The sequence below is a fragment of the Somniosus microcephalus genome, chromosome 23, assembly GCF_052327205.1.
Source record: "Somniosus microcephalus isolate GS21.2 chromosome 23, FLI_Smic_1.0, whole genome shotgun sequence".
Lineage (NCBI taxonomy): Eukaryota > Metazoa > Chordata > Chondrichthyes > Squaliformes > Somniosidae > Somniosus > Somniosus microcephalus.
The window spans coordinates 27,850,554-27,878,527 of NC_141009.1; the positions used below are offsets into that span (position 1 = coordinate 27,850,554).

The 27,974-nt window shown below is 41.9% G+C and overlaps 1 protein-coding gene across 1 annotated transcript in view; it reads left to right on the top strand.

Annotated features, from left to right (window-relative positions):
* Positions 1 to 330: 330 nt before the first annotated feature.
* The window catches only part of psmb7 (proteasome 20S subunit beta 7), a 78,807-nt gene continuing 51,163 nt past the window's right edge, over positions 331 to 27,974 (top strand). The window contains exons 1-5 of the mRNA XM_085965671.1: positions 331 to 474; positions 2,895 to 2,988; positions 9,758 to 9,855; positions 11,526 to 11,666; positions 22,696 to 22,811. Of these exons, the coding sequence (XP_085821797.1) occupies positions 413 to 474; positions 2,895 to 2,988; positions 9,758 to 9,855; positions 11,526 to 11,666; positions 22,696 to 22,811 (511 nt within the window). The 5' untranslated portion in view covers positions 331 to 412. The remainder of the gene's footprint in view (positions 475 to 2,894; positions 2,989 to 9,757; positions 9,856 to 11,525; positions 11,667 to 22,695; positions 22,812 to 27,974) is intronic.

Genomic DNA, 27,974 nt, shown 5'->3' on the forward strand with positions numbered 1-27,974 from the left:
CCCTCTCTTCCCTCCCCTCCCCCTCTCTTCCCTCCCCCCCCCCTCCCCCTCTCTTCCCTCCCCCCTCCCCCTCTCTTCCCTCCCCCCTCCCCCTCTCTTCCCTCCCCCCTCCCCCTCTCTTCCTCCCCCCCCCCTCTCTTCCCTCTCTCTTCCCTCTCTCTTCCCTCTCTCTTCCCTCCCCTCCTCCCTCTCTCTTCCCTCCCCTCCTCCCCCTCTCTTCCCTCCCGCTCCTCCTCTCCCGCTTCTCCCTCTCTCCATCCTCCCTCTCTACCCCCCGGGATCAGCCTCGTTTCCCCCCCGCGCAAAATCAGCCTCACTCCCCCCTCCCCCCGGCATCAGTCTCGCTCCGGAAACGCTGCCCCTCGCGCCGAGCCGGGACGAGGAAGTACTTCCGGGAAGCGCCGAGCTGAAGATGGCGTCGCTGAAAGTCTGCCAGGAGCCTGTTGGTGGTTTCAGTTTCGAAAATTGTAGACGGTGAGTCCCAATCAAAATCGAATCCCTTCTCACCGCTCTGTTAATTCAATATTGTACGGATAGATGCTTCTGGAGTCAGTTTTATTGAAATATTTCGTTTTTCGGGCCTTTAGACATTGTATCAAGTCGAGGATGACTTAGCACATTGACCTGATTTGAATGACTCATCTTACTATATTATTTTTTAAAACTTTTCTCTAACAAAATTAATTGTTTTCGGGAATTCGTTTGACTACAATACACGAATGCTATATAAGCATTTCAAACAAATCGAAATAATTTTTGGGATAACTTTGTTTTCATCTTTTACGAATGGTGAGCAAATATGCTATTAATTTTAATTTAATTAAAGCGTTTGTTAAAAACCCGTTTTATGTACTTTACGATCTAGTATCTAAAATAAATAAACTTGAAGTGTCAAATGTTTGGTGATATTGCTCCTCCAAATGTAAATGTTTTAATGATCTCAGCTTTCTTAGTTTTTAATTATTTTTTAAAGTAATTACTATTAGTGTCCAATTGTGATTAGGTTACAAGAACTTAAAATAGAAATTCATCCAGTAATTTCTTTGTAATTACAGTTTATTTTATGGCGATCTGAAGGTTCTAGTAAATATTACATGTTAAACTATCAGAAACTGATGCAATTGACTATAATTGGGCATTGTGGCTTAATATTAAACAACTGCTGGAAGAAAGAAAATCAGCTATTTTAGCTAGTAACCTCCTTAAAGGTTTTTAATTTTATCTGCAGTTTTCATGTGCCTAGACTGACAAATAAAAAGCAAAAGAACTACAAACGTTGGATATCAGAAACAAAAACAAAAAATGCTGGAAATCTCAGCAGGTCAGTCAGTATCTGTGGGGAGTTAACCCATCATCAGAACTGACAAGACTGACACACTTCATTTTAATTTTATGCCTAATTATCTCTGGGATGTGTAGATACCAGAGGTGGTGATTGAAGCAGTGACCATCTCAACATTTAAGAATAGGTATCTTAGGTGGTTGAAGGAAATGGATAAAGTGACATGGGAATAGGGCAGGCAAATGGGATTAGGACTAGTGCTTATGCAGAGGATAAACACCAACACTGACTGGTTGGACCAAAGGCCAGTTTCCATGTTGTAATTCTATGCAGATTATCTTTTTATAAAACAACATAGAATTCAATTTACTGAGAACAGTGCCATGAGAGATTTTTTTTTAAACCGTAGCATTTTGATTTAAAAATACTCAACCTATTCCTTAAAAAGAATTTCTTGCTTGCCAATTTTCTCCTCTTGCTGGAGTATGGCTGCACAGCTACTGGGTACTATCCAGTACTTCACTCATTTGGCCACTATTTACATGAGAGTTTGAACATTGAGTGTTACCAGCCTATTCAAGTGCTGAGTGCCTCACAGTTCATGGCCAGTGTCCAGAATTGGATCACTGAATAATGATCAGCAGCAGGAACCCTTGTTGATTTTTCTCCCCTCTGACTCAGGGCAATAAGGACAATTGTAGTGTCCATTTGCTCAGCCAGCTCAGCACAGAACAGGGATTGAATTAGGTACCGAGGTAGATAACTGGGGCAGTGAAGGAATCCCTCAACATATTTAAACAAATGGATGCCAGCTCTTGTTCTGAGTAATATCCAGATGATTGGTTTCATGTATCGTTTTTAAATATCATTAAAAACCCAATATGTTTCTCTTCTACTAGCCTACTTTTCGCTAACCTGTAAAACAATGCTGTGTACTTGGTTATTAGCAGGTACTTTTACCCCCTCCTTTTATTATTGAGTTGTGTAAGGATTTAAATGTTTTCTTGGGTCATGTAATATACAGAGTAACAGTACATGCTGCTTTGTAAGTTACACAGTACTTCTAGATACACAAATTGAGGTCCGATGCAACTACATTTTTTTTCAAGGTTGAGTGGAATTCTAGTTGGCGAGGTCAGAATTATTCCTTGTCAGGAGACGCCAGTGACACGGTGAGGGGAGGGACCTTGTTGGGCACCAGATTTAACTCCTCTTAGCGTCTGGTGGTAATCAGATAGGTAACGCAGATCTGTCCATTCTGGTGTCATGCTAGGGCAGGCTTAAAGTGCAACTTAAGCAAACTTCATAGGGTGCAGTTTTGCTGCTACTTTTGTGTCAGTGAGAAGCAGTTCAGCATATAATAGAAATAACAACAGAAAATGCAGGAAATACTCAGCAGGCCAGGCAATAATAGATCCTGATCTTATTCTGTAACGAAGAAGTTGTCTAATATCACATGGGCCTGTCTCCAGGGAAGTTGCATGTAGTGCATGGAGAAAGACAATGGATTTAAATATGGTTTCAAGCTGAAATTAAAAACTCTTAGATGAATAAAACTTGAGTCTAGTATTTATAAACTTAAAATTCTTCAGTAATGTGTGCTTTGTTATAGGAATGCATTTGTTGAAGCTCAACTTACTAAACAAGGTTTCAAAGTTCTTGAAGCAAGAAAAACTGGTACCACAATTGCTGGGATTGTATTCAAGGTATTGTGTTTGCAACTGCTCGAATCAGCTAATAAAATTAAATTATTTTTCAATACCACAGGAATAGGTATGAAATAGATGGCTTTTTGAGCCCCACCCACCATTTTATTTAACTAAGCTTGTTTGAATGATGCGCTTAATCTTGGCATTAGAGTATTGGCTATAAACAAACTGGTTGCATTGAACTACAACCTTGTGTTATCAGAGTGTGCTATTTATAAAAAATAAAAAAAAATCTGTATAACTTTATGATTTACTGTAAAAATGCAGAACTCAGCAGTCGCACACAAACTACTTGTGTTTAAAACTAAACAAGAAAAGTGACAGTGACTGGTCAGAAATAATTGGGTCATTCTGCTGATTTCTATTCTCTGCTCCCATTATATTATCTGACCTGTGAGAGATTTCTGACATTACATCTCTTAGGAATTTTAACATTAAAGATCATATTCACAGCAGTGACTAATATGAAACCATTTGTAACAGTTTTGAACAGGAGAAAATGCAATCAGCGATAGCTTAGAAATTAACCTATGTGATACTAGCATACAAACACTTAATATATTTGTATGAAATTGCTATTTACCAGGCACCAGCAGGTTGACACTTCCTGTTTCACAGCAGACAAAGTAACTTCATGTTAATGTGTTGAACATTTTTACACTAATGTCGCACAAAATTTTTAAGCTTTCAATTTAGCGATTTCCATTAAGCTGTACTGTTTTTAAAAAGTCTAAGTGTTGTACTTGTCATTAATTTGCTGGGTGAAGAATGCCATTGTGAGAAATGGCGTGTGTCTGGCAGCCTTAAAAGTGTTTGGCACAGAATTAAGGGCTTAATATTTCTCACCCGACATTATGTTTTTGTGTATTTTCTTATGCATTCAAAAGGCTGTTTATAAAACCAGGAAATGTTTTTTCCCTTCAGAAATAATGTCTAATTATGATCATGTTTTAATTATCACCTTCTGTGTGCTTTGATGGTAAAGAATATTTTGATGCCAGGGTACAGCGGTGAAAGACTAATATTGTAGATAAGTTTGTGTAATGTTCCCATTTCTTGTGTCAAGAAAAACTCCTGTATGCTGCTGTGCATTAGCACTGACAGTTTAGCATGAAATTCTTCTAAAACATTTAGCTGGACTGTGAACTCTTCAGAGAAGAGTTGTATATTTTGGCAAATGCTTGGTTCATTTAAAACACAGTCTGATAGTTTTTTTTATAGCAGAATTGTACCGCTGAGAAAGTCACAAACTAAGATTCCTGCCCTAGTGTATCTTGTCATTTCCACTGATTATAAACACGCACCAATTTTAGTTAGCTTTTGTGAAATTTTTGGAGAAGCAAATCAGTTAATATTCAGATTTTGGGCCAGAAATTGGTGAACGGGGCTTGCAGCCCCGTTTCTGCACTTACCCCGCGCTACTGCCGATCAGCTCCAGGGACGCCTGGAATTGGTGTTTCCAGAAGAAGAATCCCGGGCAGCGTATGACGTCACGCCGCCCAGGAGTGCAGCCAGCGCGAAGCCAGGAGCGTGCAGTGCAAGTGAGACACGCCCCTTGAGGTCTCAGTTTCACTGGACACGCCCCCAATGTTTCTGTCAAGCTGCTAAGCATTTTTACATGCAAAGCAGCAGTTTAAATAGGTTTTTGGAAGTTTTTTGAAGATTTTGGTAACTTTTATAAACTTTTTAAAATGTTTACATTATTTTGAGTAATCTGAAGTAGTTTTAAACAGAATTAAAGCAATTTAAAGACTTTTAAAAGCCCTAAAAGAATTTTTTTAATTCCATTTATTTATTTAGCAATGTTGTCGTCATACGTGTCTTCACACTGTTCCCTTTGGGGAACTGTATGAAGTGGTGGAAGGATTTATGGCCATGATTAATGCTCATTCCATGACCGTAACCATCTTTGAACCAGGCATTAGGGCGGTTAGTCCTATGGCGGGAGGGTTTTATGGGCTCCCACAAGCTATACAAGGAGGGGGGGCCACCCACACCCACGGACGCAAATATCCCACTGGATGTCAACCCAGAATTTAGAGCCGGAGCTCCGACTCCACTTGCCGGGACTGTCTGGAGCGGGGTTCGAAACCCTACCCTGATCTGGCCCAGCGGCGGGGATCCTACCGCTATGACAAAGGCCCAATCCGATTAGCAACGTGAAATGGCAGCATAGGGCTCCAGTCACGGGGAGGGAAAAGGCACAGGAAACATATGGGTGTCACCTTTTGTGCGGAGTGGGCCTTTTGCGTAGCAGTAAGCATCCCCGCCGCTGGGCCAGAAGGAGTAGGGTTTTGAACCCCACTCCAGACAGTCCCGGCAAGTGGAGTCGGAGTTCCAACTTTAAATTCTGGGTGGACATCCAGCGGGATACTTGCGTCCGTGGGTGTTGGTGGCCCCCCCCCCCCCCCCCCTCAGATGGGTTGTGGGAGCCCGTAAAACCCTCCCGCCATAGGACTAACCACCCTAATGGCTGGTTCAAAGATGGTTACGGTCACGGAATGAGCGTTAATCACGGCCATAAATCCTTCCACCACTTCATACAGTTCCCCAAAGGGAACAGTGTGAGGATACGTACGATGATGACCTCTTGCGCAATGCACCTCCTTGGACCCTCAGTCGCAGATGCGAGGGGGCAAGTCGTGCAATTGTTAAATTTTTCATTTTATTGACATGTAAAATGTTGGCCCAGTAATTCCCTTCCAACTGTGCGAGTACGGTCGGGGTACTTACGCATCTGGCCGGATGAAATGCCGGTTTTCAGCATGCACAGTGCTTTTGGGGAAAACCGGCATTTCCTGTCCTCTGAACGAAGGGGTTCAGAGGCAGAACGCGTGCGACTGCACAGGCAGCGCGTGCGCAGTATAATTCGCCGCTTTCATTACTGCTTTCAGTGAGGTCAAGTCCTTACAACTTACACATGAAAAAAGCATGGGTACAGTTGCTCCAGAGGCTGCGGAGGAAGGTATTTCTTATCGTGGAGCTTCTGAAAGTATGTATGTCTGTATATATTCCTTTGCGTGTTATGTATATATTCCTTATGTGTATGAATGTATTATTTAATTATGACTTTCAGAGAAAGTAACTTATTGGAAAATCATAATTAAAAACATACATTCATACACATTAGTAAAGGAATATAAAACATACATACATATACGTAAAGGAATATATGTGGACATACATACATAACTCATTCTCACATTCTATTCACACAGCCACAATTGCTCCTTCTACCTACCGTTCTGAAAACCCTTTTTAAAAAAAAAAAAAAAAAAAAAAAATTTTAACTTTAAAACTTACTTAAAATTTCTTAAAATAACTTCCCTCCCTTTCCCAAACAAAAATATTGCATTTCAGAAGCTCCACGATAAAATGTTTCTTCCTCCGCAGCCAATGAACCACTTTACACTTGCTTTTTTCAAGTGTAACTTCTGAGGACTTACCCTCACGGATTTCATGAATGAAATCTACGAAGTTCACTGCGCAAGCGCTGCCTGTGCAGTCGCAAGCGCTCGAGGTCTGGAAATGCCGGTGTTCCCCGCATGCGCTGTTCATGCTGAACGCCGGCATTTCCAACGGCCAGATGCGTGAGTACCCCGAGCGCACTCACGCCTTTGGCCGCGAATTTCTGGCCCTTTGTGTTGTGTTTTTTTACCTGTATGGAGAGGTAGGATTAAATTAGATCAGCGGCTAATTGGGTCAAGTTGATTAGCCTTCCAGATGTTCCATTAGTCATCTGTAACTACAGCAATTTATATCGGGAATCAGAAGCCACACTATTGAGTTTCTTGGTTATGGTGCTTTAGTGCAACACTGCAGTTGCTGTTTGCTGAATGGCATTGACCCTTGCCAGCACCTCCTGATGGTCAGAGAATGGTGCATGTAGTAGGACCTGAAAAAGAAGTAAGAAATTAAGCTGAATTCTTTAATTCAGTCCCAACAGTAAAATTGAAATGTTGGTTCTGCACATTTATTTTCTTTCATTTTGAGGTATTTCTTTGAATAATACATTTAAAGTTAAGTGAGGCTGACTTCGAAGGGATGAGAAGTAAACTGACTGACGTGAATCTTGCCATTCATGTAGAAATGACTTATGAAATAATACTGGGTGGCCTGCTGGTGGCGCTGTCCCGGGAGAGTATAAATACTCTGGTGCGGGCCCAGCTTGCTCAGGGACATTTAGTAAACAGGAACTAGTGAAGGATAACTAGACCTCCATGTTGTGAAACAGTCGATTAAAGCCTTGTTTAATACTCCGACCAAGTGCCTAGTAGTTTTCGTACGTCACTGACCACAGTAAACTTGGCTGAACTGAAGATACAGAGAAACTAATTCCTCTAGTGGGGGGATCCAGAACAAGAGGGCATCATCTTAAAATTAAATCCATGCCATTCAGGAGTGAAATCAGGAAGCACCTCTTCACACAAAGAGTAGTAGAAATCCGTAACTCTCCCCTAGAAGAGAGTTCATCCTGACGAACTGTATCACAGTATGGTATGGCAGCTGTAGCTACTATGACCGGAAAGCCCTGCAGCGGGTAGTCAAAACTGCCCAACGCATTACCGGCACCCGGCTACCGACCATAGAGCACATATACCAGAAACGCTGTTTACGGAGGTCACGGACCATCATCAAAGACCCTACCCACCCCAACCACAGTCTGTTCGCCCTCCTGCCATCTGGGAGACGCTACAAATGCATTCGCACCCGTACGACCAGATTTAGGAACAGCTTCTTTCCCAGGGCTGTCATCCTACTGAACTCCACAAATAAACTCTAAAGCCTGCACATCTGCCAATGCACTTTATTATGGTAATGTTTATGTTAATGTATTACAAGCCAAATGTATGTTGAATGTTTAAATGTCTTAATCTAAATGTACACTCTCGGGAGCCGCAAGCCTACATTTTGTTGTACTGCACTTGTGCACTAACAATGACAATAAAGTTGATTATGATTATGATTATGATTAGAAGATTGTGGATACTGGGCTAATTGAAATTCCCAGGACTAAGTGCGATAGCTTTTTGTTAGGTAAGGGTATCAAAGGATACGGAACAAAGGCGGGTAAATGCAGTTGAGGTACAGATCCGCCACGATCTGATTGAATGGCGGAACAGGCTCGAGAGGCTGAATGGCCTACACCTGTTCCTAGAATAATCCTAATTTGGTAAAAATGTGCTTTCAATTTTTTTACCCCGACCTTTTTAGTAAGAATGTATTTCAGCAATAAGACAATGGCCCAGAATTTCTGTGAGACTTGCGCTATTGTAGTGTGGTATCTACATCATAGGGAACATTTTACAGCACAAAAGTACCAGAAAATTATGGTTTAAGTTACTTATGCCATAATTTCCTGGGACCTTTGTGCCACCCTGCCATTTCCCCTTGCCAAAACAGTGAACAATTAATTATAATAGCACTGCCTCCCTTAAAATCAATGGTGAGCGTGAATTTGCTGAATGAGGACTACTTTGATCGCTGCTGCCACTGAGGACACTTAAAGAATGGCACTTGTGGGTTTAGTATGTTTGTTAAAATGACAGTTTTGTGTGTTTATACAAACAATGTATTTTAGGCAAAAAGTGGGTTCCACTGATTTCTTTCACTCACCTTGCTCGAAGTCCATCCAAAGGCAGAACAGATGAGCTAATGGATGTGATGGAAGGAAACCTTTAAACTTCTTGCGCTGCTTAACTTTTGCTTGAAATGCTTCACTTTAATGTAGGAGAGAGCTCAAGTTATAAGAACTCGCCCACTAAATCAGTTTGGACGAGCCTTTTTTTTGCTGTCACTTTTTATTAAGATTTTATTTCCAGGTGATGGAGCAGTTTAAGGCTCTAACAGTTGCATTTTTCGGCTCCCACAGTGGCATCTTCGTTTACTAATAGCGAGGAGACCCTCTCTTGCTCTTTAAGATAGGTACAGACCTCTGACACCAAAGTGAATGTGGTGGGGACCGCTGATCTCCATCTCCCTGCAGATACGTCATTGGCTGCGCTGTTTCTGATTTGCTGCTATGCTTATCTGTGGCATATTGTAATCAGTTTCCCAGGAAATTTTGGTGTAAAATTGTCACTGGAGGATTGGGGTGCAGAACGGTCTAACTATGGCGTTACCACTGTCAATGTTGCAGGAAACTCCTGACCAATGACAATTGCCATAATTTTGCTGGTGGTGTCTGTCCTGCTAATAAAGATTTCTGTTCTATGAAATGTGTCATTTATATAGCTTCATGCCAAAATGCCCATAATTACTTGCAAAACTGTTGAGGTCACTTAAAGACTTGAGTAAACTAGACAGAAACTTTCCGGTTTCATTCTAAGGAACACAGTCAGGAAAAAACTTCTTTTGAACGGCACTGTAGCAGCTCCTGATCCATGACCTGTGAACCCTTTTTATTGTCCGTTGAAATAAGGGTCATTAATTAGCTGCCGTTTTTGGTGGGAGTCATAGCACAATCTGTTGTTGGAGCACCCTCTTCGTGCCCGTCCTGCGCTGGTTTAGTTACGAGAAGTTAGAACTGAAAATTGGTTATTTTTCGACATTCGGCTACAAATAAGCAACATAAAAATGTTGAATATGTTTCTTCATTTATTTTTAGTAACTAAGCAGACTTAAAATAAATCAGAAATTTGCTTTGTGGAAAGTAACTTAATTACAGTCAGCACAAATGATGTCACTGTTTGTAAAAGAGTTTTTATGTATGTTCTTAGAATATCCTATTCCGTTAAAGCAATCTCAATTTTACCCTTTCCTTAAGGATGGAGTAATTCTGGGCGCTGATACAAGAGCAACTGAAGGCATGATCGTCGCTGATAAAAACTGCTCCAAGATTCACTTCATTGCACCTAATATTTAGTAAGTAATAAATCTGGTAAATGTTACATTTTTTAATATTCAATTTTCATTCATGTGATCGTTCCACTATTGTGTATAAGAAGTGTTACACATTTAAAAGCCTAATCAATAGCGTGACCCTAAGGCTAGATTTTAAGTTGGTTATTACACAGACTGAATTCCTCAAAAAACAGATTAGAGGAAACTTTTTTTATCCGGCACCGATGGGACTGGCGTGGTGCCGGTTTATCAAAAAGTCCGGATTACAGAGAGGTATGAGAGCTCCGTACACAGCAACAAATCCAGGCTTCCCTGTTGCTTAGCAACAGGTGCAGGAGCCCTGGCCACAAGATCCAGGCGTCCCTGTTGCTTAGCAACAGGTGCAGGAACCCTGGCCACAAGATCCAGGCGTCCCTGTTGCTTAGCAACAGGTGCAGAAACCCCGGTTACACAGCCACAGATCCAGGAACAGGCCACTAATATGAAGTAAAACTTACCTGAACCTACTCCTGAATTTTGCCGGTTAACAGAGTTTTCCGGTTATTTAGGTGCCGGTAAATCGAGAGTTTCCTGTATGTACTCTTCCCAAATTATGGTATATTAAAACTTTTCTTAAAATCAAAAGAAAAAACTTCAACTGCTGGAAATCTGATGTCAAAACAGAAAATGCTGGAAATACACAGCAGATGAGTCAACTTCTATAAAGAGAAAATACAGGTTGTGATGTTTTGGTTGTGTAACCTTTCCTCGGTTCTGATGATGAGTCACAAACCTGAAACATCATAACTTACTTTTCTCTTTTTCCGGATGCTGACTCTCACCTGATGTATATTTCCAGCTAATTCTAATGGGTAGTTTCCATTATAGATACAAACATAGGAAATTATAATGGAAATAAAATATAAAGTCAGAATGTATGACTTGCAGATGTAATTCAGTTTCATTTTAAGTACTAATGGGTCCAATTATCCGCCAGCCTCTAACCCTGCTTCACTTAGTCTTGACTCCTTTTGTGCAACTTCATGGGAGATAGGCTGGTAGTACTCTCACCTCTGAGTCAGAAGGCTGTGGGTTCAAGTTCCTCTCCAGAAATTTGAGGACATAATCCAGGCTGATACTTCAGTGGAGTTGCACTGTCGGAAGTGCTATCTTTTGATGAGACGTTAAACCGAGGCCCTATCTGCCCTCTCGGGTGTCACTATTTGAAGAAGAGCAGGGGAGTTCTTGGTGTCCTGGCCAATATTTATCCTGCAATCAGTATCACTAAAACAGATTATCTGGTCATTATCTCATTGTAGTTTGTGGGACCTTGCTGTGCACAAATTGTCTGCTGTGTTTCTTATATTACAACAGTGACTACATTTCATAAGTACTTCATTGTCTTAAGGATGTGAAAATCACCATATAAATGCAAGTTCTTTTACTTTTTCTTTCTCTCTATTTCTTTCTCTTTCTATTTCTTTTTCTTTTCCTTTTCTTTTCTTTCTACTAGATGGCTCTGTGTAGCGAGTTTCTGAAGTCTTTCTCACCATTGGCACCATCGTATATATGTATGCATAATATATATATAACACTTATTAATCAACTGAATGTGGGCAGTGCCACAAACAGTTACTAGTAATGCTTAAAATCATACCATTTTATTTCATTTGAGGATTCTAACTGGATGAGGTTTCTGTAATCCCCTTTAGTTGCTGTGGTGCTGGTACTGCTGCAGACACAGAGATGACCACTCAACTGATCTCATCCAATCTGGAGCTACATGCTTTGTCCACCGGACGCCTTGCACGTGTAGCTACTGCAAATCGGATGCTGAAGCAAATGCTTTTCAGGTAAATAAACCTTGGTGCAATTACACTTCATGTTTAAATTGCACAATTTTATCTTATAATTCAGATTTCTAACTGACTGAGGGTTTCTGTAATTCCATTGGGATTTATGCTGCATTCACCTTATAGTGCTGCTGCTAATTGGCAATCTCAGCTTCAGCAGCAATGTGATAAGTATGTGAGCTGCTGCCTCTGGAGGCTCCAACACCTCGTTAGTGGTGGTTTTCATGGTACTTACAGAAGCGATGTCTACCCTGGCAGCAATATAGATGTTGCTGCTGGAGGGGTACTTAGCCCTGTTACCTGCTTGCCAATGGACTGCGTGTCTGACTGCCCATGTAGGCCAGGATGTGGTTTTGTGATCATTAGCCTATACATATTGTAAACCATGATATTATGCTGTGGAATCCACTGTGCATTAAAAACGGGATGGTTTACATAGCAGCGGTATCCTGAGGCAATATTGCAGGATTGTTTCTTGAAACTGTTCTGCAATACCAAGATGCCACTAGACAAGAATTGGTTTTGGAATTATGTCATAAGTATACGCTTTTACTAGAGTATCCATAACCTTGCTTTTCTGAATCTGCTCCAAATAAGTACCTATAACTTTTTTAACTTTCAGGCTATATCCTATAAACTTATAATGGGGTATAAATTCATTGCGGGCGGTAGCACAGAACAAGCAATAGCGAATCAACTGCCCATTTTGCACTCTGTCTGATTTTCTTTTCCATTGAAGTTAATGGAATTTATACAGAATATTTTTTGAATGGTGAGAGACTGGGAAATGTTTGCATTCAGAGGGACCTGGGTGTCCTTATACATGAATCACAGAAAGTTAGCATGCAGGTACAGCAAGCAATTAAGAAAGCAAATGGTATGTTAGCTTTTGTTACAAAGGGATTAGAGTATAAGAGTAAAGAAGCCTTATACAATTATACAGGGCATTGGTGAGGCCACACCTGGAGTATTGTGTATAGTTCTGGTCTCCTTACCTAAGGAAAGACATACTTACCTTAGAGGGAGTGCAGCGAAGGTTCCCTAGACTGGTTCCTGGGCTGAGGGGATTGCCCTATGAGGAGAGATTGAGTAGACTAGGCCTATATTCCCTAGAGTTTAGAAGAATGAGAAGTGATCTAATTGAAACATATAAAATTCTTAAGGTGCTTGATAAGGTTAATGCTGGGAAAATGTTTCCCCTGGCTGGGGAATCTAGAACATGGGGTCACAGTCTCAGAATAAGGGGTAGGCCATTTAGGACTGCGATGAGGAGAAATTTTTTCATTCAAAGGGTTGTGAATCTTTGGAATTCTCTACCCCAAAGAGCTGTGGTGATCAGTCATTGAGTATATTCAAGACAGATGTTGATAGATTTTTGGGAACTAAGGGATATGGGGATAGTGCAGGAAGGTGGAGTTGAGGCGGAAGATCAGCCATGATCTTGTTGAATGGCGGAGCAGGCTTGAAGGGACAAATGGCCGACTCCAGCTCCTATTTCTTATGTTCTTATAGCCCAATTTATACTCCAGCCAATTGACATTAATTTCTGGCATTCGAGACTGGTCATCTCAACTGCTGCAGGGACAGTCTGGCCCAGCTGGCTCTCTTGCACCATGGCGGGTATTTGGTGAGGGGATGGCGAGGGAGCAGACCTGCTGTTATGAGAGAGTGCAATATGTACCACTCCGGTTGCACCGCTGCCACTCCCACGGGGCTGCAGCTCATCACTTCCACTGATGTGTGGGAGAGTGGACTGGAGGAGATCAGCTACGCGATTGACGCCCCTATCCATGTGGTCCACCAATCTTTCCAAAGTAATATAGACGTTGGAGCCCAGAACCTGATTAACACCAGTTTGAGCTTTTAGCAAAGTTGAAAGAGCTGGTGGAACAGACTGCAGAAAACAGCTTTCTTTTGAAGGCTCTGAAGTCAGCATTTCTGTCCTGCTCAGCAAAACTAGGAGCTGAGCTTGCCCTTCCGCCACCTCCTGGGCTGTCTTTTCCTTTAGCCTTGCTCCTGCTCGCGTGTGCTGAAGTGTTCACCAAGTGAAGACCCTTCTAATGATATTTAACCCAACTGGGGAGCCAATTTCTGCGCTGGTGCTTGAGAGGGATGGAGCACGTGTTGATGCTTCTTCGAGGAGGATTGTCCTCCAAGTCCTCTTCTACAGGCGCCAGGTGTTGAGAAGGATATCAAAAATGGGAAGAGCGACACGGTTAGCATGACACTGAAAGGCTAGATAAAAGCAGATGATTAGCAGCACTATGCTGCATCAGGTTGCCATGCTGCTTGAATGAGTGATTGCTTAAAGAAAAGACAGCAATAATAGTAGGCGGACACCCTTCTGCGTGTGGCTTGCAGCCTCGACATTGCTGATATTCCTACTTCTACATGCCCCCAATGATGTCAGTAACTGCCAGCCCCATCACACTGAAGGCCTGGATGTTTGCTGGTCCTCTCCCTTCCATTGTGAGCCATTTTATGCTGCAGAAAGAGAGGGAGAGGATTAGTGAGTGGCTGTTGAAAAAGAATGTGCAGATGCGTGGGGTTTCTTCATATAGTGTGCATGGTGGGAGTGAGAAGCAGCAGATTGGGGAAGTGGTCATTTGAATGATAGTAGCTGGAATGTGAAAGGTGAAAGCAGCCAACAGAGGAGTGTAATGTTTAGCAGTTGTTACCTGTTTAATACAGAATGCTGTTAGTATCATTTGTGAAGGCAACAATATATGTATCTGCACCCCAGATCTGTTCTTCCACTCTATTAAGAGTCTTAGGCCTAGAAATTCGTCTCAGGCGGTGGTGAAAAATGGCCGCTATCAGATCGGCCGCCCGTTATAGGCAGAGCCTGATATTCAGTTCTACTGCAGCCAATGGAACGGAATATCAGGCTCTGCGTATAACGGGCGGCCGATCTGATACGCCTGTTTTTTTGCCACCACCTGAGACGGATTTCTAGACCTTACTGTTTAGAATTTACTTTGTTTCACTATTTTCCCCCAACTACTGTTTCGCATTTTTCTGCCGAGAACTGCATATTCTTTTTCAATTTTAGTATCACCAAACTTAAGTATCATTCCTCTTGTGCCAGTGTCCAAATGATTTATATAAACAAAAGAGGTCGCAGCACAGATCCCTGGAGCATACTAATACCCTCACCATGTCAGTCCAGCAAACATCTAGTTTTTGCTTTCTGTCCCTTGTCTATCCCTGTACCCACATGGTTACATTTCTTTTAATACCATATCCCTTAATAGTCTCTTTGGTATTTTATCAACCACCATCTGAGAAATTATATATTCAACATTATTGTATCTGTACAGTCTTTGATTTCCTCTAAAGATCCAATTAAATTAGTCAAGCACGATCTGCCCTTTACAAACTGGTGCCAACTGTCCCTGAATAGCCGGTGCTTTTGGACGTGTTAATGAACTTCATCTCACCACTGAGAACAGATTAGTTGGCCTATAATTTATTTGCCAATCCTTTTTCTTGAGCAGGGCTGTAACAATTGCTACCCTCCTTGTCCTTTGGCATAAAAACTGTGTCCAAAAATTACCTCCTCCCAAACCTCCTTTTACTATTCTGGGATGCATACCATATGGGCCTGATGAATTTTCTGTTTGTTTTTCATTTGTTCTTGGGAAGTAAGCAAAATGCAGGACTACATTTATTTTCATTGCTCATCCATACTTGCCCTGAGAAGGCGGTCATGAACCCTCTCTTCAAAGTACTGCGCTAATGTCTTTCGGGAAAGGGAGCCATTCACCCCTACCTGATCTGGCCTACACGTGTCTCCAGCACCACACTACGGTGTTGACTCTTAATGCCCTCTGAATTGGCTTAGCAAGCCATTCAGCTGAGAGCAAAAGATATTTTTGTCTCAATAACTTTTCTGTTGCAGTGTCCTTTTGAATATTTATCTCCAGTAGTGACCCATGCACATCTTCCTTGGGTACTGCTACAGTCCTACTTTCACCTTTCTCTGTATAAAGTGATGCAAAATAGTTTAGCACCTCTGCTGTTCTCTCACTCTGAAGTAGTAGATAGCCTCCTTTGTCTCTAAGCGGCTCCATCCCTTTTGGCTATCCTTTTTATTTCTTAAGTGCTTATAAAAATTCTTGGTATTTTCCTTTTATATTAACTACCAATTTGCTTTCATTTGCCCTTTTAGCATTCCTAATCTCATTTGATTGTACTTTTAACACCGTTTACATTTCTCAATGTTCTTTCTCTATTCTCCCCCTGTATCTGTTAAATGCCTTTTTAAAAAAATCTAATTTTGCTACAATCAACTTATTCTTGTCTTTGCTGTGCCCCTTTTGCTCCTAGTCAGACTGTACCATATCCATTGTGTATTGAAATCTCTCACACGGCTAGCCTGCTATTTTATCTCCAATTTTTTTCTTTATTCAATTATTCTGGGCTATGTCAACTTTCATCTCACTGAATTTGGCTAATTTTCAGTCCAGTACCCTTATCTTGGACACTCTATTTTCAGTGTAAACCTAACTAAGTTACGGTTACTTACCCACGGGTTGCTCAGTTGTCCTGCTTGGTTACCCTTTTTAAAAAATAATTAATTCTCGCAATGTTGGCGATGCTGGAAAGGCCAGCATTTATTGCCCATCCCTAGTTGTGCCGATACATGGAAACATAGAAGATAGGAGCAGGAGTAGGCCATTCGGCCCTTCGAGTCTGCTCCGCCATTCAATGAGATCATGGCTGATCATCCAAATTCAGTACCCTGTCCCTGCCTTCTCCCCATATCCCTTGATCCCTTTAGCCTTAAGAAATATATCCAACTCTTTCTTGAATATACTTAATGAACTGGCCTCCACCACCCTCTGTGGCAGAGAATTCCACAGGCTCACCACTCTCTGGGTGAAGAAATTCCTCCTCATTTCAGTCCTAAATGGCTTACCCCTTATCCTTAGACTATGACCCCTGGTTCTGGACTCCCTGGCCATCAGAAACATCCTTCCTGCATCTAGTCTGTCCAGGCCTGACAGAATTTTATAGGTTTCGATGAGATCCCCTCTCAATCTTCTAAACTCCAGTGAGTATAAGCCCAATCGACACAATCTCTCCTCATACGTCATTCCTGCCATCCCAGGTATCAGCCTGGTGAATCTTCGCTGCACTCCTTCCATGGCAAGAACGTCCTTCCTCAGGTAAGGCGACCAAAACTGCACACAATACTCAAGGTGTGGTCTCACCAAGGCCCTGTACAACTGCAGCAAGACATAAGAACATAAGAAATAGGAGCAGGAGTAGGCCAATCGGCCCCTCGAGCCTGCTCCACCATTCAATAAGATCATGGCTGATCTGATCCTAACCTCAAATCTTCTATCACTCTGCATCCACCCGAACCCATGTGATCTCCCAGGAGAGGCGAAAAACCAGATAAAGACCCAATGGCCAATTTGGGAGAAAAAAATCTGGGAAATTCCTCTCCGACCCATCTAGGCGATCGAAATTCTTCCAGGAGATCACTCTGTCCCTATACTTTCTACAGTACTTACCTTCTGTAAAGGCGATCTCCACCCCAGCCAGGAACAGGAATAAAACCATCTCCTGAAATCTAACACAGAATTAGAACACAGTAGGAGCAGAACAAGGCTACACGGCCCCTGGGCCCACTCCACTACCCACAGGGCCATGACCATTCCGAACCTGGACTCATGTCCAATTTCTTGCCCGCTCCCCGTAACCCTTAATTCCCATTACTTCTAGGAAACTATCTATTTCTGTTTTAAATTTATTTAATGATGTAGCTTCCACAGCTTTCTGGGGCAGCAAATTCCACAAACCTACCACCCTCTGAGTGAAGCAGTTTCTCCTCATCTCAGTTTTGAATGAGCAGTCCCTTATTTTAAGATTATGCCCCCTAGTTCTAGTTTCACCCATCATTGGGAACATCCTCACCGCATCCACCCGATCAAGCCCCTTCACAATCTTATATGTTTCAATAAGATCGCCTCTCATTCTTCTGAACTCCAATGAGTAGAGTCCCAATCTACTCAACCTCTCCTCATATGACCACCCCCTCATCCCCGGGATTAACCGAGTGAACCTTCTTTGTACTGACTCGAGAGCAAGTATGTCTTTTCTTAAGTATGGACACCAAAACTGTATGCAGTATTCCAGGTGCGGTCTCACCAATACCTTGTACAACTGCAGCAATACCTCCCTGTTTTTATATTCCTTCCCCCTAGCAATAAAAGCCAACATTCCATTGGCCTTCTTAATCACTTGCTGCACCTGCATACTAACTTTTTGAGTTTTGTGCACCAGGACCCCCAGATCCCTTTGTACTACAGTACTTTCCAGTTTCTTGCCATTAAAATAATAACTTGCTCTATGATTTTTTCCTGCCAAAGTGCATAACCTCACACTTTCCAGTATTGTATTCCATCTGCCAAATCTCTGCCCACTTACTTAGCCTGTCTATGTCCCTTTGCAGGTTTTTTATGTCCTCCTCACTCACTACTTTCCGTCCCATCTTTGTATCATCTGCAAACTTTGATATGTTACACTCGGTCCCCTCCTCCAAATCGTTAATATAGATTGTAAAGAGTTGGGGACCCAGCACTGACCCCTGCGGAACACCACTAGTTACTGGTTGCCAATCTGAGAACGAACCATTTATCCCAACTCTCTGCTTTCTGTTAGAGAGCCAATCCTCCACCCACGCCAGAATATTACCCCCAATCCCGTGATTTTTTATCTTGAGCAATAATCTTTTGTGTGGCACCTTGTCAAATGCCTTTTGGAAGTCTAAATACACTACGTCCACTGGTTCCCCTTTATCCACCCTGTATGTTACTTCCTCAAAGAACTCAAGCAAATTTGTCAAACATGACTTCCCCTTCATGAAACCATGCTGAGTTTGTCCTATTAAATTATGTTTATCCAAATGTCCCGTTACTGTCTCCTTAATAATGGACTCTAACATTTTACCAACCACAGATGTTAGGCTAACAGGTCTATAGTTCCCAGCCTTCTGCCTACTACCCTTTTTAAATAAGGGTGTTACATTAGCAGTTTTCCAATCTGCCGGGACCTTTGTTGAGTCCAGTGAGTTTTGGAAAATTATTACCAATGCATCCACAATCCCTACCGCCACTTCCCTCAAGACCCTAGGATGCAAGCCATCAGGTCCAGGGGATTTATCCGCCTTGAGTCCCATTATTTTACCAAGTACCACTTCCTTAGTGATTTTAATCGTATTTAGTTCCTCCCCCCCTAGAGCCCCCTGTTTGTCCAGTGTTGGGATATTCTTAGTGTCCTCTACTGTAAAGACTGATACAAAATAATTGTTCAGTGTTTTTGCCATCTCCATGTTTCCCACCATTAATTTCCCGGTCTCATCCTCTAAGGGACCAACATTTACTTTAGCCACCCTTTTTCTTTTTATATAACTATAGAAACTTTTACTGTCTGTTTTTATATTTTTTGCTAATTTACTTTCATAATCTATCTTCCCTTAATCAATCTTTTAGTTATTTTTTGCTGTCTTTTAAAGACTTCCCAATCTTCCATCCTCCCACTAGATTTGGCTACCTTATATGCCCTTGTTTTTAGTCGGATACTATCCTTAATTACTTTACTTAGCCACGGATGGCTATCTTTTCTTTTACACCCTTTTTTCCTCAGTGGAATATATATTTTTTGGAAGTTGTAAAATAACTCCTTAAATGTACACCACTGGTCATGTACCGTCTTACCCTTTAATCTATTTTCCCAGTCCACTCTAATTAATTCCTTGTTCTTGTACTCGAACCCTCTTGCTACGAAGGCCAACATACCATTTGCCTTCTTAACCGCCTGCATGCTTACCTTCAGTGACTGGTGCACAAGAACACCCAGGTCTCTTTGCACTTCCCCTTCTCCCAATCTATTGCCATTCAAATAATAATCTGCCTTCCTGTTTTTGCCACCAAAGTGGATAACCTCACATTTATCCACATTATAGTGCATTTGCCATGTTTCTGCCCAATCACCCAACCTGTCCAAATCGTACTGGAGTTTCACGACATCCTCCGCACAGCATACCCTCCCACCCAGCTTTGTGTCGTCTGCAAGTTTGGAGATATTACATCCATTTCCCTCGTCCATATCATTAATATATATTGTGAACAGCTGGGGTCCCAAGACCGATCCTTGCGGTACCCCACTAGTCACTGCCTGCCACTCGGAAAACGACCCGTTTATTCCAACTCTTTGCTTTCTGTCCGCCAACCAGTTCTCTATCCAAGTCAATACCTTGCCCCCAATCCCATGTGCCTTAATTTTGCACGCTAATCTCTTATGCGGGACCTTATCGAAAGCCTTCTGAAAGTCCAAATACACCACATCCACTGGTTCTCCCTTATCTATTTTACCAGTTACATCCTCAAAAAATTCCAGTAGATTAGTCAAGCATGATTTACCTTTTGTAAATGCATGTTGACTTTGTCCGATCCAGTCACTGCTTTCCAAGTGCTCTGCTATTACATCTTTTATAATGGACTCTAGCATTTTCCCCACTACCGATGTCAGGCTTACCGGTCTATAATTCCCCGCCTTTTCTCTACCACCTTTTTTGAATAGTGGGGTAACATTAGCTACCCGCCAATCCATGGGTACCGTTCCAGAGTCTATAGAGTTCTGGAAGATGACCAGCAATGCATCTACTATTTCTAGGGCCACTTCCTTAAGTACCCTGGGACGTAGATTATCAGGCCCTGGGGATTTATCGGCCTTCAGTCCCATCAATTTTCCTAACACCATTTCCCTACAAATACTGATTTCTTTCAGTTCCACCCTTTCATCAGACCCTATGTTCCCCGGCATCTCTGGGAGGTTATTTGTGTCCTCCTTTGTGAAGACAGAACCAAAATATGTATTTAGTTGGTCTGCCATTTCTTTGTTCCCCATTATAAATTCCCCCGATTCTGACTGCAAGGGACCTACGCTTGACTTCGCCAATCTTTTTCTCTTCACATATCTATAAAAGCTTTTACAGTCAGTTTTTATGTTCCCTACAAGCTTACTCTCATATTCTATTTTCCCTTTCTTAATTAATCCCTTTGTCCTCCTTTGTTGAATCCTAAACTGCTCCCAATCCTCAGGATTATTGCTTTTTCTGGCCAATTTATATGCCCTCTCCTTGGACCTTATGCTATCCCTAATTTCCCTTGTTAGCCACGGTTGGGTCCCCTTTTTTGTTTTATACGGTGATGCTGGTGGGCCGCCTTCTTGAATTGCTGCAACCTGTATTCATTGTAGTGGTTTGACACAACTGAGTGACTTGCTAGGCCATTTCAGTGGGCAACTATGAGTCGGTGTGGGACTGGAGTCATATGTAGACCAGACCGTGTAAGGACGGCCGGTTTCCTTCCCTAACGGACATTAGTGAACCAGTTGGATGTTTAATGACAATCTGATAGCTTCATGGTCACTTTTACTAAAAGTAGCATTTATTTCCAGATTTTTTAGAAACTGAATTCAACTTCTCAATCTGCCTGGTGGGATTTGAAATCACTATCTCTGGATTATTCGTCCAGGCCTCTGGATTACTAGTCCAGTAACACAACCACTACAATAGCGTACCCAGCGTCATTCTCCTGTCCCCGCAAACCAAATTTGGCTTTAACTCCTCCCTTATCAGAGATCTAACATACCAATGAAGTAATCAGTCCTGGAAGCATTCAAAGAACCCCCACCCCATTTTGATCACAATCTTTTGTTTTATCCCAGTCTGTCTTATGATAGCTAAAGCCCTCCATAATTACAACTCTATTATTACTGCAAACCTATCTAAATTGCCTACAACTTTCATCCGCGATTATCTTTTCCACTATTAAATGGTCCAGAATGTATTTCCCTTACTATTTCTTCGATTCTGAGCACCATCATCAATTAAAACTTTCTATGACTTAAATGTTGTCTTTAATTAAGAAGTGCACCCATCACAAACTTTTGTTTCATCTCAATCTTTTTTCTTCTTCTCTCCTGAAAATTGTGTTTATCATTGTGGAGTAATTATGACAATGATGGCTACGGATTATTTTCTGATCCAGTACAGTCTGCTCCTCTGTTCAAATTTGTTTTTGCGCTTAAAAGAATTGAATTATCCAGTAATAAATTGAGCAAAATAAGTAATACAACAAAATAGGAACTTAGTGATTAAAACTTCTGAACTATCAGATAATTTGCATGAAGCAACTTTGAATCAAGAGCAGAAAATGCTGGAAACACTCCGCAGGTAAGGCAGCATCTTTGGGGAGAGAAACAGTGTTAACGTTTCAGATTGATGTTTTTGTTTCAGATGTCCAGCATCTGCAGTATTTTGGTTTTGAATTGCGAGGAGACCGCACTCCCTAAGTTTTGGGTGTGTTTGCTAATGTGTCACTTTTGGTTTGTGTTTAGATGAGGGAAAACATATGTTAGATTTGTAAGTTAAACTGCACCACACTAAATCAAAATGTCTTTGATAATTTAGGTAGTTCAGAGCCCGCTACACTAAGTAGGGAATATCTTGCACTATAAAATTTGATTTCAGTAACGAAGCCAGGAAGGAATGCACATTTCCAAACTCAAATGCTAATTCTGAAATACCGAAACTGATGATCATTTTTTACATCTGAACCATCTTTATGTATGGTTGTTGAGGAAGTGTGAGTATAAATTGACAATTCTTTCTGATCTTCTGAGTTCCTGATCTTGGGTGAGACAGCAAGCATAGGTAGGACACTTTCCCTGCACGTTGAGAAAGCTTGCCTAAACTTGTGCACCTTCTGGAAGGACTTTGGCAGAGTGACTGGTGAAAGTCTGCGAATAACTTACTCGATTTTTATTCTTAAGCATTATGTATATAAAAAAATATTATTGTTGCCCTGGTATTGTCATTCACAGTAGTTTAGAACCTGTTTCTAATGTGATATATTTTCAAACAGGTGTGTTAGATCGAACTGAAATCATCAACTGTCCGTCATGCGGCACCTTTACTAGCAAACAAATAATCTGTTCCTCTTTCCTGAACTAGATATCAAGGATACATTGGTGCAGCACTAGTACTTGGTGGAGTGGACTGTACTGGCCCCCATCTGTATAGCATTTATCCACATGGATCAACTGACACATTACCATATGTAACTATGGGTGAGTGATTTTTTTTTTTAAGATTACTCAACATTCTTTGCTTGAAGAAATGAAAAGGGAACAGAAAATTATTTTGGGTTATGGTTCATTAACATTTTAGAAGAGTTAGTTGAGTATTGTGCCACTATAGTAATGAATTTGAGTTCGTACTGCCCATTGCATAAATAATTGAAAAGGAAAAATTTGCTGGGCTATGGGAATAGAGCAGGTGAGTGGGACTAATTGGATAGCTGTTTCACAGAGCCGCCACAGGCACGATGGGCCGAATGGCCTCCTTCTATGCTGTACCATTTTGTGATTATTATCAGAAGAATGGAACTATAAGATTTCTAATTACACGCAAGGTCACTCCCAATGATTCACGTAGGGTTCTGGATTTTCGACCCCTGATTAAAATGGAGGAATGATGCTTGTAATTATGGAGTTAGCTAAAAATAAAATTCACATTTGATAGTGTGATTTTCTGAACCGCTTCCTCTCTGCAGGCAATGCTCCTTCACTTCAAAAGTGTCATCAGCCCCTCCATCGTAGTCAGCTATTCCCTCAGTTACAGCTTTTCAAAAATATAACTGCTTACCTCTTTCACTACTCCCTGTTTGAATTCTTTTCCTCTAGGTTCTGTCCTGATGACAGCATTTAGTACTCCATTAGCTAGTAAGCGCTTTCAAGGGTCCTGAAAGGTGCTAAATAAATGCACGTTCTTTCTTTACACAATCTCCACGTTGTGCAAAACCCAGGTCCCACACCTATCACCTCTGTCCTTGACCACCTCTTGTTCTCCATCCCCCAACACAGTCATTTCAAAATCCTTCCATGGCCTCATACCACTCGCCCCCTCCTTACCGTAGCAACTTCCTTCAGTCCTTTGTGCTAGCTTTCACCCTCTGCTCTTCTGAAGCTGGCCTATTGTGTGCTTGCCCCTCCCTCACTCCTCTAGATCCTACATTAAAAAAAAAAATTGTTTATGGGATGTGGGCGTAGCTGGCAAGGCCAGCATTTATTGCCCATCCCTAATTGCCCTTGAGAAGGAGGTGGTGAGCCGCCTTCTAGAACCGCTGCAGTCCGTGTAGTGAAGGTACTCCTACAGTGCTGTTAGGTAGGGAGTTCCAGGATTTTGACCCAGTGACGATGAAGGATCGGCGATATATTTCCAAGTAACTTGGAGGTGGTGGTGTTCCTATGCACCTGCTGCCCTTGTCCTTCTAGGTGGAAGAGGTCGCGGGTTTGGGAGGTGCTGCCGAAGAAGCCTTGGCGAGTTGCTGCAGTGCATCTTGTAGATGGTACACACTGCAGCCACGGTACGCCGGTGGTGGAGGGAGTGAATGTTTAAGATGGTGAATGGGGTGCCAATCAAGCGGGCTGCTTTGTCCTGGATGGTGTCGAGCTTCCTGAGTGTTGTTGGAGCTGCACTCATCCAGGCAAGTGGAGAGTATTCCATCACACTCCTTACTTGTGCCTTGTAGATGGTGGAGAGGCTTTGGGGAGTCTGGAGGTGAGACACTCGCCGCAGAATACCTAGCCTCTGACCTGCTCTTGCTGGTCTAGTTAAGTTTCTGGCCAATGGTGACCCCCAGGATGTTGATGGTGGGGGATTCGGCAATGGTAATGCTGTTGAATGTCAAGGGGCAGTGGTTAGACTCTCGCTTGTTGGAGATAGTCATTGCCTGGCACTTCTGTGGCGCGACTGTTACCTGCCACTTATCAGCCCAAGCCTGAACGTCGTCCAGATCTTGTTGCATGCGGGCATGAACTGCTTCATTATCTGAGGAGATGTGAATGGCACTGAACACTGAAATTTTCTTCCTAAACCTCTCTGCCTTCCATATCGCCCCTCGCTTTTGGCCACACCTTCAACCACTATCCCTAAATCTAACTCCTGATATATGTGTCTCCACTCCTCTTCCTCCCTTTTGGGATGCACCTTGGGATATTTTGCTATGTTGAAGGTACTATATAAGTTGAATACGGACCCAGTATCCTGTTTGAATTGTGTTTTGATCTCCAATTGTATTGGGTGAATTGTGGGGATATCTGCCACTAGTTTGTATAATGCAGGTTGAGCGCCCAAAATCCGGAGTACCGGAATGTTCAGGACTCCGGGACGATCGGTGGCAGTGTCGTCCGGAATCTGTAGAATGTTCTGGAATCCGGACACCCTGTTTCCGCCGCCAGCCGGGCCCAGGCATTTCTGGACTTGGAACGTGTTTCTGATGTCCGAAGTCCGGAAACGCCCGAGCCCAGGTTGCGATATTTCCGGACTTCGGACATCAGAAACACGTTCCGAAGTCCGGAAAAACACGAAAACCGGCTCGGCCTCGGTCCCGAGGTTGCTGGATTCGGGATGCTCAACCTGTACCGTCATAATGTTTTCAATTCTGAAACTTTGTAGCTCTGAAAATTTCTCCATGCAAAAATGTTCTGAGTTTCCTATAATACTGAATTGTGAAGATCACATTCCAATCATCATGTAAATAAAATGTTACACTCGAGTTTTCTTTTTTGAAATGCTGCTGCATTGTGGGTGTAGCTCAGTTGTATTGGCAAAGCAATATATTAGCATTGCTGTTGAAGTAGGATTGATTTGTACTGTTAGTAGTTCCAAAATCCAGTCCAGACTGAATGTTAGACTTTGGAACCAGGGAGCTGCATGTTAATCCAAGATGGGGAGAAGGCAGGGACAGGGTACTGAAATTGGATGATCAGCCATGATCTCATTGAATGGCGGCGCAGGCTCGAGGGGCCGAATGGCCTACTCCTGCTCCTATCTTCTATGGTTCTATGGTTGCCTTGGCTTGCAGAAAATCTGATCAGCATCAGCTTGCCCGGTTCGAACTGTGCCATCTATTGGCTGATCAGAGTGCTGCTGTAGGCATGTACAATTCTGTTTCTACTCGCATTTGCAGGGTGCAATTTTAAGAACATCTGAAACATCAATCTCTTTTAAAGAAAGTGTACATAAATTTGTAACGTAGCATATTTGGTGTTTTTAATACTGAAGAAAGTTGAGGCTTATGCAGCATGATTTATTTATTTGCTCCACTGTTGTGTATTTTACAGTCCCCTTACAATTGCCTACAACCATTGCTAATAAAAATGTACAAAATCTAACTACATATCCCCAGTCTATGTTCCTTACATAAATAAAACAGTATAAGCAGCAGGGTAGTACAAGCTGAAATACGTAAATTATTTTCTGCTTTGCTTTTAAGCGTGCGTGTTGCATACTTAAAATGCAATTCAGATAGTGGTAGAGAGCTTTGGAAACCAGTAGATGGTGTCATTGCATTAAAATTGAGCTCTAACATTGTGCACCAAGAGGCTTCTTAAAAATCTGAAGGATATAAATAAAAATAATTGATTCGCAAGTTGCATGTACAACTGTTATAATGTAATTTGCTATTCAGAGTTTTTAGTTGCCTCTTAAGATGCATTGTTCTTTCAAATTTTGAGGCAGTTCTGTTCAGATGCATGCACAGAATGTTATTATGTAAAGTGCACTGCACTCTTTGTATTTTAAATAGGTCAGAGATGATGGTAATTGAGAATGCTATCAGCTGCTTTGTACATTCTATTGTCAACAGACCCTTTTTTAAAAACAAATCTTATTTTATTTGCTCTTGATGTATCATGCTTAAGTGGAGAAGGCCCACGTTGGGCAGGAGGGGGGCAAATAGCGAGTGATCTTTCTGTGTTCATGTGTTCTCCTGAAAAGATTTTGTATCCTCAAAACAGCATGATTTCTTGTGTCCCATGTATAATGCAACTTGTGAACTGTTTGCCTTTTGCTGCTCCTGTTGTCAGTCTCATAAAAGAAAATTGACAAACAGTACCACAGCTGTTTCTGAGCCTGTGGGTTTGTTTTCTAAATTCTAATTTTGTTTCATGATGAAAAATGTTCAACTTATAGCCAAGTCTAACTTTAACGAAGGTGACTGCAGGGGGAACTACTTAATCCTTTGTTTTAGACACCTAATGGTTAAGGACACCCGCTAGTGAAAAATTACTTTTTTCCCAGAAACGTTACCCAGCATTTTGGAGAGCAGATGTAGTATACTGATGTCGGTGACTGGTATTTTAACCAGGTGTGCCACCATATAGAATCATACAAGTTTACGGCACAGAAGGAGGCCATTTAACCCATTGTGTCTGTGCCAGCTGAAAAAGAGCTATCCAGCCTAATCCCACTTTCCAGCTCTTGCACGTTACGACACTTCAGGCACATATCCAAGTACTTTTTAAATGCGATGAGGGTTTCTGCCTCTACCGCCCTTTCAGGTAGTGAGTTCCAGACCCCCACCACCCTCTGGGTGGAAAAAAAAATCTCCTCAACTCCCCTCTAATCCCTCTACCAATTACTTTAAATCTATGCCCTCCTGGTTATTAACCAGAATGGAGATTGGTATAGTTTTTATGCTGGGTAAAATTAAATCCTCATTTGCTTCTGCAACAGTACAACACAGAAGCTATTGCACATCAGGCTGTTGCGAATCTTCCTCTCTTCTAGGGTCATCAACTTTTGTTAATCCTGCCATTTTTAAATTATGAAGTTGCATGTTACAATACAAGATATAAAATAATAGTTACTGCAAGGTGATTGTGTCTGAAGTTTAAAAAAAAAAAAAGTGGATTTGTGGATTACTCGCACTTAAACTCATCTTTAAAGTTGTACAAGAGCTCATTTTCTTTTGGCTGCCTGAGCCAAAGGCATTTTTTTCCCCTACACATACTGAGATTTTCAGATTGAACCTTTTATTTGGCTTCTGCTGCCCTCTTTCCTGCATTCTCTTTCTTGACCATTTACACCCCATCTTCTTTTTCTTACTTAATACTTTTCACGAGCTGAAAATCTTCCTGTCAGTAAGCCAGATTCTTGCCACTGGATAGTTGAGTAATTGTTAAGTTTCCATCCGCTCAGGCTGCAATTATGTGATTTCAAATCAGCAGGTACAATATTGATTCACGGTTGACAGTACCTTTTTCATATCACCTGGATGTGAATTTGATTGGCTGCTTTTCTTCAGTTCATAAAAGTGTCCAGGAGGTCTAGTGAATCCCCTAATTACTGGCCAAACCAGGTTTGACATTGCATTGCAGTTATAGGCCATGTTGCATCAAGCCAAAACAGTATATATGAGATGACCTCCTATAAGGGGTCTTTCACTG